This window comes from Myxine glutinosa, chromosome 2 (genome assembly GCF_964187855.1).
Source record: "Myxine glutinosa chromosome 2, kmMyxGlut1.1, whole genome shotgun sequence".
Taxonomy (NCBI): domain Eukaryota; kingdom Metazoa; phylum Chordata; class Myxini; order Myxiniformes; family Myxinidae; genus Myxine; species Myxine glutinosa.
In genome coordinates, this window is record NC_136262.1 from 151,858,701 (window position 1) to 151,877,985 (window position 19,285).

The window sequence follows — 19,285 nt, forward strand, 5'->3', positions numbered from 1 at the left end:
GGAGGGGCAAGTAGTGGGAGGAGCAAAGATGGGATTGGTCAAATATGGAGTGAGTGGAGGGGGGGGGGGGGGAGAGCAGTGTGATTGGTCGAGTGAAGTATGGAGTGGGAGCGATGCAAGGATCGAGGGATGCAGTGTGATTGGTCAAGTGTGGAGTGAGTGGGGAGGGGGGGGGAGAGAGATGGGGGCTGAGAGAAAAAGGTAAGACCTGCATATGTGTTTTTTTAATGAGGGACATCTGTTTTTCTCATTGTCCACATCAGACTATGCGGAGCCAGAACTCTTTAATTATGCTTGAAGACTTGAGGGACATAGGAAGGTCAAGCTCCATTTACCATCTCAATGTAAAGCTTTTTCACAAAACTAAATTTGTACACCTCACAAGAAATAAGTGGATATATGTTTACTCATTATTTGCTCATTACTTTAGAACTACCTGTATGAGTTTTGCAAGCACATGTCTGTCGTTCATTCATCTTTCAACATTATTGTTTACTGGATTTGAGCATTTTGCTAATTGACCAGTAAGGGTTATCATATTATATTGCAAATTCACACATATTTTAACATGAGAACGTAGTGATACAACTTACAATCAACCAAGATTCATGTTCAAACTTTAGACTTGCATGCCATTAAATAGGAAAGTCCTTATTTAATTAATTACTGTATCAATTACAGGTATTTATTTTCCCAATTGTCATATAAGAGTTGTCTATATGGCTTAATAAATCCCTTAAATCAACTGCATAGCGAATAGCGATTTATATGAAAAACATATTCGGATCAAGAAAGTTAATTATTGTTGCACACGGAGTTGCAGTTGCCCAGGGATGCAATGAATCATTATTCACTCGGTCTTTATGGCAACCACATTCCTTGCTTGACTGCAAACTAACTTTTCCTAATAAGTCAAAAGATCATTATATTGAATATATATATATATACTAGCTGAATGCACCCGGCGTTGCCCGGGTTCTTTTTGAATGAATTTAATCTTCTCTACATCGGTCTGACGCGAGCCCAGTATCAGTTAGTGCTCAACGATTCCTTGTTCTTTCTTCTGTCGGGCCCTGTGAGAGAGAATTTTGAAAGCATGTGTCGCAATCAGTCAGATATTCCTATTAAATGCATAAGTTGTACTTCCAAGAGAATTTTGAAAGAAGAAGAAGATTTATTGCGAAATGGGCCCAGTCCGGTCAAGGCGGCCTCGATCGGCCTCGCCACCTAGCCTATAATATAACCTTCCCGGGGCCCGTCCCGACATTTTTTGTTTCAGAGGTTTCCTCCTATCTTTCTTTCAGAGGCTTCAGGAGATTAGCACGTGCAGACAAACAAACAAAAAACAAACAAACAAAAACTTTCTTTTATATATATAGAAGAAGAAGATATAAGATATGTATATACAAACATATATATATATATATATATTGTTGCGGTTTTGTGTTTTTACAATAAAAGGTTAATTTCCCCTCATAGTTTAGTTACACTACAACATGTAGCCTCGTTTAAGTTCAGTTATTTCATAGTAAGTGTAAGCGTAGACCTTTCCTGTGTTTAGTTTGCGTTGAGTAGAATAATGAGAGTGAGGTCCTTTACGATGCTTATGCTGCCTCGATGCTTTTGGATTTGGCGCGAAATCCCACGAGGCTGGCCTGAACAAGTCGATCAAGGCTGAAGGAAGGCGGGACAGCAGGAGTGGGAGTGACGGTAAGCACGAGCCGCCAATCAGGGCTCGAGGGGAGTGGCTTACCACTGCGGCAAAAGGCGGGGCTTGGAACATTCGATGCGGGCCAGGGCGTGGCAATATAACCCTGTGCCCAGAGCCCCCACCTCAGTTATGAGAAGGGAGGCGGACGAGTTACAAGTTATGAACTCGGGTGAAACGCGCATGGGTTACAAGTTGAGTCCTCAGTTGAGCTGGAGTCAGATCCTCCGTTGAGTTACGAGAGTGAAAGCGCGCCGTTGTATTAATCGCGCTGTGAAAGACAGCCGTGCCGGGCCAGAGACGCGCGTATATTTCCTCCTGCCTGCCTTCGCTGAGATACACGCCGTGAAGATTTTCCCGCCTGCCTGCCTGTCTTCGTCGGGGGACGTGCGGTGACCGCCAGAGGGCCACGCCGGGTGAGCTGTTCCTGGACGACCAAAGCCGGCGCGTTCAGCACATGAACAATTCCTCCTTCATCCCCCTGTGAGTGTGAATGGGCCCATTGTCTGGAGAGATAAGTAAGACTGTTTATGACTGCCCTGTGTCTCTGCTTCTTCTACCAATCATTGTGTAAATAATAATGAAACGTGTTCTTCCATTGATTCGACCGTTTCGTTCCTTCCATCATTGACTGAGCGTGGTACGAATTATATCGCTCTGATCGGGTTCCAATAGTAAGGTTCAATAGTAATCTTCACTTTCTTCCTTATCCTCCTCTCCAACACCCTTTCCAATACCTTCCTTCCATGCTCCAATAACTTTATTGCTCGGTACGAGCCACACTCCAGAGGGTCACCTTTCCCCTTGTATAGAGGGACGAGGGTACTCAGTTCCCAATCCACTGGAATACGGCCTTCTTTCACCACCAGATTACAGATCTCTGTCATTCTCTTCACACCCAAAGTTCCTGCTGCCACAATGACTTCCGGGTCATTCGCCTAGCAGGCTGGGCTGAGTCGGTCGTCCTGTGTATTTGATTGATTCTGTTGGATTTAGCGTGTGCTGTCGTGTTGTGCTTTGTGTGAATGATTGTGATGGATCTCTGTTTCGTTTCCTGGCTTATGGCGGTGTGTCTGCCCGTGAGATTTGCAGTACTTTGGTTTTTACTCGCCACCAAGTTGAAAATTTCGAACTGTAAGTTCCCGCCATGTTTTTTCGTTGAGCCTCACGCGGCCCCGGTGTGCGCCTCTCAACAAGACAGTTCTTTTCCCCGTCTCGCCCCACCTCTCGTCCCACCTCTCGTCCCACCTCTCGTCCCATCGCCCGGCCCATCGCCCGCCCCATCGCCCGTCCCATCGCCCGCCCCATCGCTTGCCCCACCTCTGCATGCACCGCTGCATGTACCGAGCTCGACTATCCGCTCTAACCCCTCTATCCCGAGACCTATTCGCTACACTCGGCAAAAACTTTTGTCTTTAAACAACACCACTCGATTGACTCCTGGACTCGTGTCAGGCCTCAGATAACTTGAAATCGGCGTTGGTCTCCCGAGAAAACGCACCGGGCGAGGCGGGAGGAGAAAGCAGAGAAAAATACCGATTGTGATTTCTCTTCGCGACCAGCGACGGCCCGACCCACATTTTAATAATTCCTGCGAAAAAGTGTCCCCTGTCAACTTCAATAACCTCATCTATCCCTGTAGAACATACACAGCACCAAAACAACACCGTTCTGACCTGTATCTCGCCTGATTCAACGCTCAGTCTGTGAGTAGTCCTGAAAAGCGAACCGAAATTACCTCTTTTATTCAAGATAACGATATCGACGTGCTTTTTCTGACCGAAACTTGGCTCCGATCCAGTGGCGACGAAGCGAGATGTGCTGATCTCACCCCACTTGGATACACCCTGCAGTCATTTCCTCGCTCCTCTAGGGGTGGGGGCATGGCTGTTATTTACAGAGACAACTTCTCTCCCTTTGTCTCCTTCACCATGACTTTTTCGTTCGACCATTCATCCTACGAGCTAGCCCATGTCACCTTCACTCTGTCAGAAAACACTCTTCATTTCTTCTGCCTCTACCGACCTCCACCTAACCGGAAAAACAAGCTTACTGACTCTATGTTCGTGACCCAGCTTCCTAATCTGCTCGACCACTGCAATACTCTTCCTGATTTCGTCTTGATTCTTGGAGATTTCAACGTCCACTACGACCAACCACAACATCCTCTCACTTCAAAGATCATTGATCTCCTTTCTACTTTTAGTCTGTCTCAATCTGTCTCCCAACCTACACACGTTAAAGGACACATCCTGGATTGGTTAGTGCACAGATGCGATGATCAGTTGGTGCAGTCCACGTCAGTGACCTGTGCTATCACCTCGGACCACTTCTGTGTCACCAGCCACCTGAGTATTGCTGTTCCTCGTCTTCAGCCCACCTTCATCACTGCCCGCAACATTCGTGCCATCGACCGTTCCGCCTTTAAAGAGGACCTTCACACCCGTCTCTCTGGCCGTTCCTACGTCACTGCAGAAGACCTCGACTGTTGCCTCCGCACAGCGTTGGACTGTCATGCTCCAGCGACACGGCGTGCCGTTCCCAGACGCAGGAGTACTCCGTGGTTCAGCGCAGTCAGCGACGAAGTCAGGGCTGCCAAAAAGGAACGACGACGTGCCGAGAGACAGTGGCTGAAGACTGGCCTCACAGCCCATAAACAGTTGTATAACATAGCTAAAAGACGCGTCATAAAAATCATTCTGAAAGCAAAAACGTCATATATTTCTGATCGGATTACTAGGAGCTCCTCCTGCAAGCAACTGTTCAGCATTACCAACCGCCTGTTTGCTACCAAAAATAAATCCGTTCTTCCCACTGTATTTCCTCAAAACGAACTACCCCAACGCTTCCTGCATTTCTTTCACAATAAAATTCAGTCAATAAGAAACAATCTTGACAAGCAGTCACTCCTTTCCTTCGATGATGCTGAACACTGCTTTCACGGACGACCTCTTAGTTCGTTTACTCCTGTTACTGAGGAAATTGTCAAATGTACAATCCTCAAGTCAAACACAAAAACATGTGATCTTGACCCCCTTCCCACCGATTTGTTTATTGAGTGTTTGGACACCCTCCTCCCATGTATTACTGCAGTTATCAATGATTCTCTGATTACTGGTTCATTTCCGCTTCTCTTTAAACAAGCTCTTGTTAAACCACTTCTTAAAAAGCCCACCCTTGACCTTAACGACATGAAAAATTACCGTCCTATCTCCAACCTGTCTTTCCTGTCAAAGATCACAGAAAGAATTGTACTATCACAGATGAATGACCATCTAGTTTCAAATAATCTTTTCAATTCTCGCCAGTCAGCATATAGACCAGGCCATAGCACCGATACCGCTCTCCTAAGAATAACCAATGATCTTCTGACCTCTCTTGACTGTGGTAAGGTTTCCGTTCTTGCTCTTTTGGACTTGTCTGCCGCCTTTGACACGATTGACCATAGTGTCTTAATTCGTCGTCTTGAAATCACATTTGGTATAACTGGTACTCCCCTTTCTTGGCTGATGTCCTATCTTACTGATAGAGTGCAAACAGTTGTTGTCAATGGCCAGAAATCAGCCCCTTCTCCGCTTTCCTTTGGCGTTCCCCAGGGCTCAGTCCTGGGACCTATCCTCTTTCTTTTGTACACTCAGCCTCTATTTGATCTTGTTGCCAGACATTCAGTTGATCACCATGCCTTTGCGGACGACAATCAGCTGTACAAAGGAAGCACGATTCAACAAATCGTGCCCACTGTTGAAGTGTTAGAAGGCTGTATTGCCGACGTGAAGGCGTGGATGACCCAAAACAAACTTCAGCTGAACGATGCTAAAACAGAGTCTATGATTGTAAGATCGCACAGATGTCCTCCACAATGTTCACTTCCTACCACTATTCATGTTGGTGAAACCGATGTAAACTTTGTTTCGTCAGCCAAGAACCTTGGTGTGGTTTTCGACTGTAACATGACATTTTCCAAGCAAGTACTTCAAACTTGCAAATCAGCATACTTTCAGCTGCGAAAGATCGCATCCATTCGCCACTTTCTTACTCCTCAAGCTGCTCTAACTCTGGTCTGTGCCCTTGTCCTCTCAAGGCTAGACTATTGTAATTCTTTGTATGCTGGCTGCCCTCAGTTTCTCTTGGATAAGTTACAAAAGGTTCAAAACTCTGCCGCTCGTCTTGTCTGTAAGGCGAAGAAGTCTGACCATGTTACTCCGCTTCTTGAATCTTTACACTGGCTGCCTGTCTCTGCTCGTGTGCAATACAAAATTTGCACACTATGTTATAAATCATTGTGTGGAGCGGGACCTCACTATCTCTCCGATTTGCTCACTCTCTATGAACCTCGGCGACGGCTTCGTTCAAGCGACGACTCTATGACCTTAGAGCCGCCGCGCACCAGCACCAAGTCGTTTGGCGAGAAATCCTTTTCCTTTGCTGCACCTCCGCTCTGGAATGACTTGCCTTCCTCTGTTCGACATGTTGACTCTCTTCCTGCCTTTAAAACCTCCCTCAAAACCTATCTGTTTCACAAGTCTTTCAAAGTCTAAGTCCTGTTTTCCCTTTGGTTTGAGGTGGGACAGAGATCGAGAGTATGTCTGTGTACATGTGCGGGGGAGGGAGGGGAGGAGGAGGGGGAGTACACATCTGTGGGTTTTGAATGGGGAGGGAGAGGAATAGGGCAAGAGTGAAGGTGTGTCTGTGTGTGTGTATGTTTGTTTGTGTGTGTGCGGTGTGTGTGCGTTCGCATGATAATGTAAAGCGCCATGAGGGTAGTTTACTCTGCTTGATGGGGCTATATAAGACTCCTTTATTATTATTATTATTTTATCTCCCACAACTCCCGTCGGCCCTTCCGCTTTTCTACCCTTCATTGCTTTTATCGCTTCCTCAACTTCCTTCTCAGTTATCTTCGCTGCCGGTCCTAAAACTGGGTTACTCTCTATGTTGCCATAGAGACTTTTCCCAGATTGTTTTTCATGGTTTTGTTTAAATATTATTTAAATATGTTTAAACCGCAGCCGTGATGCTGACGCCGCCCCCCCCCCCCCCCTTCCCCAGAATTTCCATGTTTTAAACGTTTCCCAGTGTGTACCCTGGATTAGAATAGGTACACCGTATCCCTGCATGTCGTAAGAGACGACTAAGAGGGTTGGCGTCAGGAAGGGCATCCGGCCATAAAAGACATTGCCTCAAAAAGAGAACCATGACAATTACAACTACAAATGGGCAGGGTACAGCCCGAAGTGGAGATCGGTTTCTGAGGTTTGGGACATGGAATGTAGGGACAATGACAGGGAGATCAGGAGAAGTGGTGGAAGTATTGGTCAGAAGAAGAGTGGACATATGTTGTGTGCAAGAGACGAGATGGAAGGGAAGTGGTGTGAGAATGGTGAAGGGTAGGCAGGGACAGAAACACAAGTTTATGTGGCAAGGGTGCCTGGAGGGCGTGAATGGTGTTGGTGTCCTGTTTTCTGAGGAGTTTGTAGACAGTGTGGTGAGTGTGACTAGAGTGAGTGATAGGTTGATGATGGTGAAAATGATGACTGGAAAGCTCTTGGTGAACGTCATCTCGGATATGCTCCGCAGGTTGGTCGAAGCGATGAAGAGAAGGACAAGTTCTGGTGTGCGATAGAGAAGCTGATGGAAAACGTGAAAGATGAGGAAGTTGTTGTGGTAGGAGGAGACCTAAATGGACATGTGGGAAGGAATATGGATGGTTTTGACGGAGTTCATGGGGGTTACGGATATGGTGTGAGAAATGGAGAAGGTGAAAGGATTTTGGAGTTTGCTGATGGAGCTGATTTGTTGATTTGTAATACTCAGTTCCAGAAAGAGGATAATAAGCTTGTTACATACACGTCAGGTGGGTCGACGACAACCGTTGACTACCTGATGGTGCGTAGGCGAGATAGGGGGCACCTCTGGGACACAAAGGTGATCCCGGGGGAGGAGGCTGTTTCACAGCACCACTTGGTTGTCTGCGACATAAGGGTGAAAGGTGCGAGGAGAGCTCGGCGGGTGAAGTACCAACCGAGAATGAAGGTGTGGAGGTTGAAAGAGGTGACAGTAAGGGAGGCATTAAAAGAGAGGCTGAGTAGGGTCGAGGATGATGTGGTTGAGCTTGAAAGTGGTTGGATGTCAATGAAAGGTAGTCTGTTGGGAGCCGTTGGTGAGGTATGTGGATGGACAAAAGGACCACCGAGGCACTCGGAAACATGGTGGTGGGATGATGAAGTTGGAAAGAGGATTGACGAGAAGAGGAAGAAGTTCAAGGAGTGGCAGAAGGCGAAGGGTACGGGAGCAGAAACAGCAGAGCATGAAAGTTATAAGGCAGCCAGGAAGGCTGCAAAGAAAGAGGTAGCAAAGGCGCAGGAGGCATGTAGGAAAATGTTCGGAGAACGCTTGGATTCGGAAGAGGGTCAGAAAGCAGTATTCAGGATTGCAAAGCAGATAGCGAAAGAGAGGTGTGATGTGATGGGGGTGCGTTGCTTGAAGGATGAAGTGGGACAAATCGTTGTCGACCCAGATGCAATTAAAGGAAGATGGAAAAGATATATGGAAATGCTGTTGAATACAGAGAATGAATGGGATGGCAACATAGAGAGTAACCCAGTTTTAGGACCGGCAGAGAAGATAACTGAGAAGGAAGTTGAGGAAGCGATAAAAGCAATGAATGGTAGAAAAGCGGGAGGGCCGGCGGGAGTTGTGGGAGATATGTTGAAGGCAGCAGGAAGTTGGGGTGCGAAGAGAATGACAGAGATCTGTAATCTGGTGGTGAAAGAAGGCCGCATTCCAGTGAATTGGGAACTGAGTACCCTCGTCCCTCTATACAAGGGGAAAGGTGACCCTCTGGAGTGTGGCTCGTACCGAGCGATAAAGTTATTGGAGCATGGAATGAAGGTATTGGAAAGGGTGTTGGAGAGGAGGATAAGGAAGAAAGTGAAGATCGACGAAATGCAGTTTGGATTTATGCCAGGAAGAGGAACGACAGACGCGCTTTTCATTGTGAGGCAGTTGCAGGAGAAGTACATGGAGAAGAGGAAGAAGTTGTTTCTTGGGTTTGTTGATCTGGAGAAAGCATTTGATCGGGTTCCACGCAAAGTATTGACATGGGCATTGAGGAAGTTAGGAGTGGAGGAATGGTTGATCAGAGTAGTGATGGCAATGTACAAAAGAGCACGCACAGCTGTAAGGACGAAGGACGGGAACAGTGGTGAGTTTGAGGTGAAGGTGGGAGTGCATCAGGGGTCGGTACTAAGTCCACTACTATTTGTAGCTGTGATGGAGGTGCTGGCTCAGAACGTAAAGGAGGGTTTACCGTGGGAGTTGTTGTATGCAGATGATCTGGAGTTGATTGCGGAAAGTATGGATGGACTGAAGGAAAAGATGAACAAGTGGAAGGAATGTATGGAGACAAAAGGTCTGAAGGTGAATATCGGAAAGACGAAGGTGATGGCAAGTGGTAAAGCATGTGGTGAGGTGGAAAGAACTGGGAAGTGGCCCTGTGCTGTGTGTAGGAAGGGTGTTGGAGTGAACTCCATTCAATGTACAATGTGCGCTGAGTGGGTTCATCAAAAATGTAGTGGTCTGAGAGGGTCATTAACCAGTGTGGCAGCTACATTCAAATGTAAGGTGTGCACAGAGGGAGCTGCAGATGGAGGAAATGTTGAGTTGGATCTTGGAGACGGCGTGAAGCTGGAAGGTGTGAAAACATTTTGCTACCTCGGAGACATGCTGAATGGAGAAGATGGATCAGACTCGGCAACGGTTGCGAGAGTGAGATGTGCATGGAAGAAGTTTCGGGAACTGAGTGGCGTGCTGATGAGGGGAGTGTTGTTGAAGCTGAAGGGAAAGGTGTGTGCTGCATGTGTGAGAAGTGTTATGATTTATGGGAGCGAGACATGGGTAATGAACGTAGAGCAGCAACGAAGGTTGGAAAGGGTGGAAATGCGAATGGTTCGACGGATGTGCAGAGTATCGTTGAGAGGAAGACAAATGATGAATTGTGAAAGATGATGGGAATAGAGCCTGTGATTGATGCTGTGAAGAGGAACAGGTTGAGATGGTTTGGTCATGTGTTGAGGAAGGATGAAAGTGACTGGTTGAGAAGAGTGATGGAAATGAATGTAGAAGGAAGTAGAGGACGGGGAAGACCGAGAAAGACTTGGCTAAAGATGGTGGAAGAAGAAATGTGGGCAAGGGGGTTAACAAGGAGAGATGCAGAAAATAGGGCAAAATGGAGAAGATTGTCATGGGGACCGCAAGGCTAACCCCCGCTCTAGAAGGGAAAATGGCCTTTAAAATGCATGTTGTTGTTGTATGTTGTCTCTATGTTGCCATCCCATTCATTCTCTGTATTCAACAGCATTTCCATATATCTTTTCCATCTTCCTTTAATTCCATCTTGGTCGACAACGATTTGTCCCACTTCATCCTTCAAGCAACTCACCCCCATCACATCACACCTCTCTTTCGCTATCTGCTTTGCAATCCTGAATACTGCTTTCTGACCCTCTTCCGAATCCAAGAGTTCTCCGAACATTTTCCTACATGCCTCCTGCGCCTTTGCTACCTCTTTCTTTGCAGCCTTCCTGGCTGCCTTATAACTTTCATGCTCTGCTGTTTCTGCTCCCGTACCCTTCGCCTCCTGCCACTCCTTGAACTTCTTCCTCTTCTCGTCAATCCTCTTTCCAGCTTCATCATCCCGCCACCATGTTTCCGAGTGCCTCGGTGGTCCTTTTGTCCATCCACATACCTCACCAACGGCTCCCAACAGACTACCTTTCATTGACATCCAACCACTTTCAAGCTCAAGCACATCATCCTCGACCCGACTCAGCCTCTCTTTTAATGCCTCCCTTACTGTCACCTCTTTCAACCTCCACACCTTCATTCTCGGTTGGTACTTCACCCGCCGAGCTCTCCTCGCACCTTTCACCCTTATGTCGCAGACAACCAAGTGGTGCTGTGAAACAGCCTCCTCCCCCAGGATCACCTTTGTGTCCCGGAGGTGCCCCCTATCTCGCCTATGCACCATCAGGTAGTCAACGGTTGTCGTTGACCCACCTGCCATGTATGTAACAAGCTTATTATCCTCTTTCTGGAACTGAGTATTACAAATCAACAAATCAGCTCCATCAGCAAACTCCACAATCCTTTCACCTTCTCCATTTCTCACACCATATCCGTAACCCCCATGAACTCCGTCAAAACCATCCATACTCCTTCCCACATGTCCATTTAGGTCTCCTCCTACCACAACAACTTCCTCATATTTCACGTTTTCCATCAGCTTCTCTATCGCACACCAGAACTTGTCCTTCTCTTCATCGCTTCGACCAACCTGCGGAGCATATCCCGAGATGACGTTCACCAAGAGCTTTCCAGTCATCATTTTCACCATCATCAACCTATCACTCACTCTAGTCACACTCACCACACTGTCTACAAACTCCTCGGAAAACAGGACACCAACACCATTCATGCCCTCCAGGCACCCTTGCCACATAAACTTGTGTTTCTGTCCCTGCCTACCCTTCACCATTCTCACACCACTTCCCTTCCATCTCGTCTCTTGCACACAACATATGTCCACTCTTCTTCTGACCAATACTTCCACCACTTCTCCTGATCTCCCTGTCATTATCCCTACATTCCATGTCCCAAACCTCAGAAACCGATCTCCACTTCGGGCTGTACCCTGCCCATATGTAGTTATAATCGTCATGGTCCTCTTTTTGAGGCAATGTTTTTATGGCTGGATGCCCTTCCTGACGCCGACCCTCTTAGTCGTCTCTTACGGCATGCAGGGATACGGTGTACCTATTCTAATCCAGGGTATACACTGGGAAACGTTTAAAACATGGAAATTCTGGGGGGGGGGGGGGGTGGGGGGGGGGAAGGGGGGAGGGCGGCGTCAGCATCACGGCTGCGGTTTAAACATATTTATATAATATTTAAACAAAACCATGAAAAACAATCTGGGAAAAGTCTTTAAGTGAGAATGTGGATTTGAGAAAGCAGGAGCAGAGGTGGAAGAAAAACGAGATATAGGGGGCGGGGCACAAGTCGAGACGAGGAGGACAGCGAACAAGCATGTGTCCGGGAGGAGAGAAAGAATTAATATAGAATTTTTCTTTTTATTTTTCTTTATTTGTTTGTTCTGTTTTCAAAACGCTGGACAAAGGGTAAGATGTTCGTGAGAGGTAGGGGGGAGAAAAGAAAATCAAAGAAACAAGCAAATACTATGAAGGAAAGAACCCATATTTACAAAACACTGACGGGGGGGAGGGAGCCTGGAGAGACCAGGCCGCGGCACGAGGCGCGAACAAAAAAACGACTAATTACACACAAATTTGCAACAACTACAAAGCCAAAACCAAATAGAAACACACAATAACACATACACAACAAAATAGCCAGCGGAAATTTGACAAAGACACGAACGGGAAAATACTCAAACTTTGATGCCGTCGAGAGATCGAAGCAAGCCCCGTCGCTCGAGGGACCGGAAGTCCAAGTCCCTTGGACTATGGAAGACCGCCTATGGCTGGACAAAGCCATACACCTTCCATGATCCTTCCATAATCCATAACCTTCCATAATCTCTCCAATCTCATTATTCCCTCCAGTTCTTCAAGACAGCTGTTGTCCACCATCTTGGATCACTCCCCATTGAAAACAATGATCTTTTCTACCTACATCAACTCCCCCCCCCCCCCCCCCCCCCCCCTACTCCCCAACCCCACCTTCTCCCAAATTTCCAGTTTTCTCTTACTGAGAGTTTACTTCTGCCAAGCTACCAGAAAGTGCCTCTTGCTATCTATAGGTGGATAATTGTATTAGATAGGTCAGCTAAGCAAAGAAATGTCAAGGATGGCTGTTTCACCTTTTGGGGTTCATCAACATGGAGCTGGTTCTAAGTTAATATGACCAAAAGCATTTCCCTGCATTTCCCATAAAATAGTGCTGCTGTCACATTTGGGTAAAATTTGATACGATGCAGTATTGTAGGCCAAGAGAAAAGTTGTCTGTCAGATTAAAATAGAATTAAGAGGAGGAAGAGTGTTTATACACCCCAAAAGTGCGAAAGAGCTTGCCTTGGATTATTTCGTTGTAAACTCGACCTCAAAATGAAAGCATCTCGATGGCATATAAGGTAATTCCTGGTAATTATTTTCGGGAAGTTAGTCCATATTGTGTGCAAGACTTCCCAGCTGCTTTTGCTAACCTTTACGATTATTGGGTAAACTTTATGATGCGGTGTTCAAAAGAGTAAAACACAACAGAAGAGGAAGACGGTAAGCATGTCATGAAGAGCAAGGGGGGAGTCAGGACAGGAAGGGAGTTTTGAGGATTCACAGATTTTCTCATGAGAGTGCTTTGGTCTGCGGCCTCCATGTTTTGGTTTTTCTTTACCACCTGAAAAGAGCTCTCTGCATCCATATTTGTAGTTTTGTTTGGTCTTACAAAATGACATCAAGTTTTTATATGCAGTATATTATTTATCATAAATTTATATTAAATTATCTTTCTAACCGAATTGCTAGAATCTTCTTTTTAACGAGACTCGGTGGTGTAAGGGTTTGACTTTCGAGCAGGAGTTCCCTAACCTAGGGTCACGACCCGAACCTGAAGAACCCTCCTCAAAATTCCGGTTTCTTGATGGGCGTGATGACATCCTCCTGTGTTGAAGTTCCTTGTTAGGGAACTTGTATTTATTTACTCATTTAACTGCTGGACTAGAATACTAGATACTATACTAGAATACACTAGAATACTAGATCAAATGAAAAGAAATCTAATGTCACCTTTCCTTTTCCCCGCTTTCCTACCTCACACATTTGCAGACAACTTGACTGGCAACCACATAAACAGCAAGGTTCTGTTTCCGAAGAAGCAGAATCTTTTGGTCGAAAGCGACACGAAAAGGTTGTTATTCTCCGGAACTTTTTCCACCCACAGGACTTTGAGGTAAGGATTGATTGACACTTCCTTGTTTTTGGTCTAATGGGTAAAAACACAAAAGCAAAGAGGATATACGGTGATTTTCTTTAATCATTCGGACATGGTTAATAAAGCAGAGTGGGTAGAGAAATTAAATTGATTATTGAAAAATTCCAGAAATCCTAAATATATATACATTTATAAATGTGCGTTTCTCAAAATAAATTGTGAGCTAGGTCTAAATATTGTGTCAAGACTAACAGAGATATGTTTGAACAAACATGAATCGTGATGATTCATGAATTGACCAGACTTTCTGGTGTGATGATTAGAGCAGCCGCTCTGAGTCTGGGAGGTCAGCGGTTCAAGCCAAAGATTTTTCAAATGGTACGTGCTGCTTCCTCGCTAGATGTTCAGCATTTAAAAGGTTACGAGCATGGACAATTCCCATCGGTTGGTATTGATAGGTAGGAGGAAGTTCCTCCTTAGGAAATGCCCCTCTGAGTGCGGTGAGGAAAACGGTGCCATTGTTGTGACGTTGCTGGTACCCCAAGTATTCCGGAACGTGATGGCACTTCCCCCAATCTCAGTGGCTGTATTTGTCTTGTCTAATAGTCCTGTGCTGTGTCTTGTCTGTATGTCCATGTGAGTGTGTGATGTGTGAATGGTGGCTCCACTACGAGCCTTAGATCTTGCATAAAAAGTCTTGCTGGGACTTCATGAAATAATTGACCATACGAATGGACTAATTAAAGAACAGTAATTATATAATAATAAATGTCAGTGTGTCAGTGTGTGTCTCCTCCAAAACCATGAAACCTAGCCACCCAAAACTTTGCATGCATACTAAGGGAACTCCAAGGGAGTGCATGAATGAAAACTGAGTATTTGGGTAAATTTAAACACCCCTTTTGAAGATAAGTTAGGGGGTGCTCATCAAGAAAAAAAAAAAAGGCTTATCCTTGGTCAGTCCGCTGTCACCTCGCTGGGGTCTGAAGCCGCCATTTTGTTTTGGCCTATTCAAAAATGCCTTGGCGATTTTCCACGATGACCTCTCACGGACTTATTAAGGTATATAATCAAAATCTGTCTTCACATTTAGGGATTGGAGCTGGTGAACTAAATAACTATTGAAATCTGGAGTGACATCTGAAAATTTTAAGAAAGTACTGATTCTTAGAACGAAATGAAAAAGTGTATTGATTTAAGGAAGGCTATGTTCCCACCTTCTCCGTTTTCAGCGAAGCAGAGGGTGGGATATGCTAGCATGTTTTGGATATGCTAGCATGTTTGTGATATGCCAGCATGTTTGTGATATGCTAGCATGTTTGTGACCTTACTCCTCTGAGCTCACAAGGTTAATCATGACCAAACTTTATAGGATCACTTTTTTTCTTTTACCATGAAGCGCCTTACTAGGGGTTTTGAACAGTCATTTTCTCACAATTCATAGCTTATAAACACACGAGCCACCACATTTCACCATCTCGTGGTAGATCATGCGTTCGTGTTGAAAACAATTTGCTTTATAAAAAGCCCAATTTTTTTTTCGGATTTCAGCCCGGATACCTATACACAGTAATTGGCGAGATGGTGAGCTCCAATCATCAAATATCGTATCAGATGTGAAAAATAACTGTTATAATGATAGGTAAAATAGGCGAAGGAGTTGTCACGTGACGTCTTAAATGCGCTAATCGTTAATTATTTAAAAAACGAAAATAGTACAAACACAAACTATACATTGATTTAAAGGTAATTTTACTGCTCATCGAAGGACATAACTCTCAGGGGTGAAAGAAGAGTTTGTCGAAAAAAAAGGTTACCATCTGAGCGAAATTCTCGAAATATCCATTCATTCTGTGAAAAATTTAAAACAAGCGATTTTGATCCGTATACTGATAGAGTTGTTTCGAGAGTGCGTTGCGATTTTCTGACAACAAAGCAGATTTCAAATATATTTTTCACATGGTCACCTGTCTGTGGGCTGCTCTCGAGTTGGAACGCCAAACGATTTATATGTGGTGGTCCTTGATGGAAAAACATTCAATATTGGCTTCCCAAAAGCACTACAAGCAAATATGTTCATTTTTGTTAATATTTCTGTTCAATATTTTGCAACTTGATAAATAAAATGTTTGTCTCTAAATATGTGCTTATTTGTGGTAGTCCAATAGATGAACGTTATATCCCAGACAACGCCAGGTACCTTTGTGGGAGGAGGGAGGGGAATGAATGGGTGGGGTGGGAGACTGCAGGGAGGAGGCAAGGCAAGGGTGGAGGAGGGAGTGGGTGAGATGAGGGAGTGAGGAAGGGGGGGGGGGGGAGTGGAGTGGGAGGAGGCAGGGGAAGGGGTGGGAGGAGGGATCTGGTGTTGCCTGGTGTTGTTGCCATGCTGGGTACCTTTGCTTTCGCTCTCCGTCCCATTCCTCGCTCCCTACTTTCCTTGCTCCCCCCTCCCCTCCTCCATGCTCTCCTCATATCCCCTTCCCACCCCCTTCGCTTTCCCCTTCCTAGCTCCCCCTTCCTCACTCTCCCTCCCTCATCTCTTCTCCTCCCCCGACCCCTCCTCACTCTCTCCGTCCCCATTCCTCCCCATTCCTCCCCCCCTCATACACCCCACTCTCGCTTCCCCCCCCCCCCTTCTAACTCCCCCAACCCTCCTTGCTCTGCCCTCTCTTTCTCTCCCTCCCCCCTCTCTTAGTATTCCCGTCAGCGAAGTGACGGGTAGTATTTGATTGTATACAAATATTATTTGACATGACAAGTATGGCGATCATGCGTTAGTGTTGAAAACGAGAATTAATGATTAATTTGGGCACACAACTTGCAGTGTGGAACTACAGAACATGTAAAACATGGGATAGATCACAGGCTTTGGCATGTCCAGATTAGTGAAGAAATAGCTGAATTAAGCAATACACCATAAGAAGTGCTAAAGTTCATGCGATGTGTGGTGTACATATGCATGTCATTAGCGTCCTTACCAACTTGGAAACCCATAGCAGCAGAAATAACATCCCTCCTCGCTTACAGGTAGTTTTATAAGCCGCCCAAGACGAGCGGTCGATGCAGGGACTGCATCTTCAGCAATGTATTCAGGGAGGAGGACACTGCTCGGAGATGTAACCCACAATTTCATATCATTATGCAAGTCCAAAATTACAGTAAAGCATTATGGAGATGGAGTTTGGCAATATTACAGTATGACGTGATGGTACAGAGATAGCGCACTTACCTTTGAACTGCCTAGTCTGGCTTTGATGCCCGATCCGACTATAAACTGGCACCTTCGTGCTTCACAGGAAGGGCGTTCCACTCACATGGACGTTAAGCTGGGCGTCCTCTCTGCAACCAGTAGTTGGTGGACATTATAGATCCCACTGTGTCCGGGAAAAGGAGACGTTATCACCAGCACCCAGAACAAATTAGAAATTGCTGCCACCTTTAGTCTAACATCAGGCCCCGCCAGCCGGTTCATGAAAGACTTGGGTCAAAAACATTCCCTAACTGATCTCACAAGAAGGTGGGAATAATCTGAGTAGCAGTGGTAGTAATAATGGTAGTAGTGGTACTAGTAGTTTGGCGAGATTCGTAATTAGTTGAAGCACCGATTATAATGAGAACGTGTAAAACTGAAAAGGAGATTTGTTTACCAGCATAAACAATTTGGGTTTGAAACGAGGCCAAACTCTTTGGTACATGGCCGATGCAAGCCAAGAATGATTACAAACGCTTGGACTGAAACCCTTTACATTACTGTATTTGGTGTGTTTCACAACCTCTGGGATGTCCGTCCTACGCCTTTACCACGTGACCAACCCTCATGCCCACTGTATTCGTGGAAATGTACGTTTTGTTGGTGGTATAGTACAAAAAGAAAGAAAGAAGTAAATACCTTGCCAACTTTAAAACAAACAATATTAGAGACCTCTTCCTGTTTATTTTTGTTTCCTCTTCCTCTTCTCACCAGGAAGATCCCCTGGTACTGAGTGAGATACAAGAGGACCTGAGGTCGGAATGCGAAAAATACGGAGTAGTCAGAAAAGTCATCATATTTGATGTAAGCTCTCACTTGGGTTGCCTTTGATTCTGGGCTGTCCCATACCCATATGATATGAACTCTACCCATCGTGCTGACCTTTGCCCTTCCGTTCTTAGAGACATCCGGACGGTGTGGCCTCGGTATCCTTTGGAGTTGTTACACAGGCAGATATCTGTGTGGCTGCTCTTAATGGCCGTTGGTTCGCCGGAAGACAGCTTCAGGCTTCACTTTGGGATGGAGTTACTGACTACCAGGTACATTTTATTTCCTACTAGCCGAAAGCACCCGGCTTTGCCCGGGTTCTTTTTGAATGAATTTACGACCATAATTCAGCTTTTACTCGCGGCCGTAGAAGATTGACTACTATAATTCAGCTCAGCTTTTAATTGCGAAATGGGCCCAGCCCGGCCGAGGCGGCCTCGACCGGCCTCGCCACCTCGCCTATAACCTTCCCGGGGCCCGTCCCGACATTTAAAGTTATTTTTCAATGAATTTACTACTATATTTCAGCTTTTACTCGTGGCCGTAGAAGATTGACTACTATAGTTCAGCTCAGCTTTTAATTGCGAAATGGGCCCAGCCCGGCTGAGGCGGCCTCGACCGGCCTCGCCACCTAGCCTAAAACATTCCCGGGGCCCATCCCGACATTTTTTGTATTAGAGGTTTCCTCCTATCTTTGACCGTTCAGGAGATTAGCGCATGCAGACAAACAAACAAACAAACAAAAACTTTCTTTTATATATATAGATTATTTATTTTGAGTTATACAATACCTTTCTGGCCTTCTTTTGCTTCCTTTATACCATATTCATGTAGCCTTCTTGACCGTATGCCTCAATGCAGGTGTTGAAACACATGGAAGAGCAGACACAGGATAAAGGGTTAATAGAGAGGCAAAGCACAATAACAACAACAACAGGCATTTTAAGGCCATTTCCCCTGCTAGATCGGGGGTTAGCCTTGCGGCCCGCATTTCTGACAATCCATAGCCCTGACAATCTTCTCCATTTTGCCCTATTTTCTGCATCTCCCCTTGTTAACCCCCTTGCCCGCATTTCTTCTTCCACCATCTTTAGCCAAGTCTTTCTCGGTCTTCCCCGTCCTCTACATCCTTCTACGTTCGTTTCCATCACTCTTCTCAACCAGTCACTTTCATCCTTCCTCAACACATGACCAAACCATCTCAACCTGTTTCTCTTCACAGCATCAATCACAGGCTCTATTCCCATCATCTTTCGCAATTCCTCATTTGTCTTCCTCTGAGCCTGGTGTTGGCTTAGCGGTTGGGGTGTCGGCTTGGGATCCTAGGATCCTGGGTTCGAATCCCGGTCGATCGCTGAATTAACGCCAGGGGGGTTGACTCAGCCTGTCATTCTTCCGAGGTCGGCAAATTGAGTACCAGCTTGCTGGGATGAATGATCCCGGTGTGTACCCCGGTGTGCACCCCGGTTTAGAATAGGTGCACCGTATCCCTGCGCATCGTAAGAGCATGACCAAGTGTTGGTGTCAGGAAGGGCATCCGGCCATAAAAACATTGCCTCAAACAGGGAACCATGATTGTCATGGGGCCCGCAAGGCTAACCCCCGCTTTAGCG

General features: G+C 45.8%; 1 protein-coding gene across 4 annotated transcripts in view; it reads left to right on the top strand.

Annotated features, from left to right (window-relative positions):
* HTATSF1 (HIV-1 Tat specific factor 1) overlaps positions 1-19,285 on the top strand; it is a 76,634-nt gene that overhangs the window by 37,992 nt on the left and 19,357 nt on the right. For all 4 annotated transcript variants that reach the window (XM_068106942.2, XM_068106941.2, XM_068106943.2 and 1 more), the window contains exons 7-9: positions 13,549-13,672; positions 17,619-17,708; positions 17,807-17,944. In XM_068106942.2, coding sequence (XP_067963043.2) covers positions 13,549-13,672; positions 17,619-17,708; positions 17,807-17,944 — 352 coding nt within the window. The remainder of the gene's footprint in view (positions 1-13,548; positions 13,673-17,618; positions 17,709-17,806; positions 17,945-19,285) is intronic.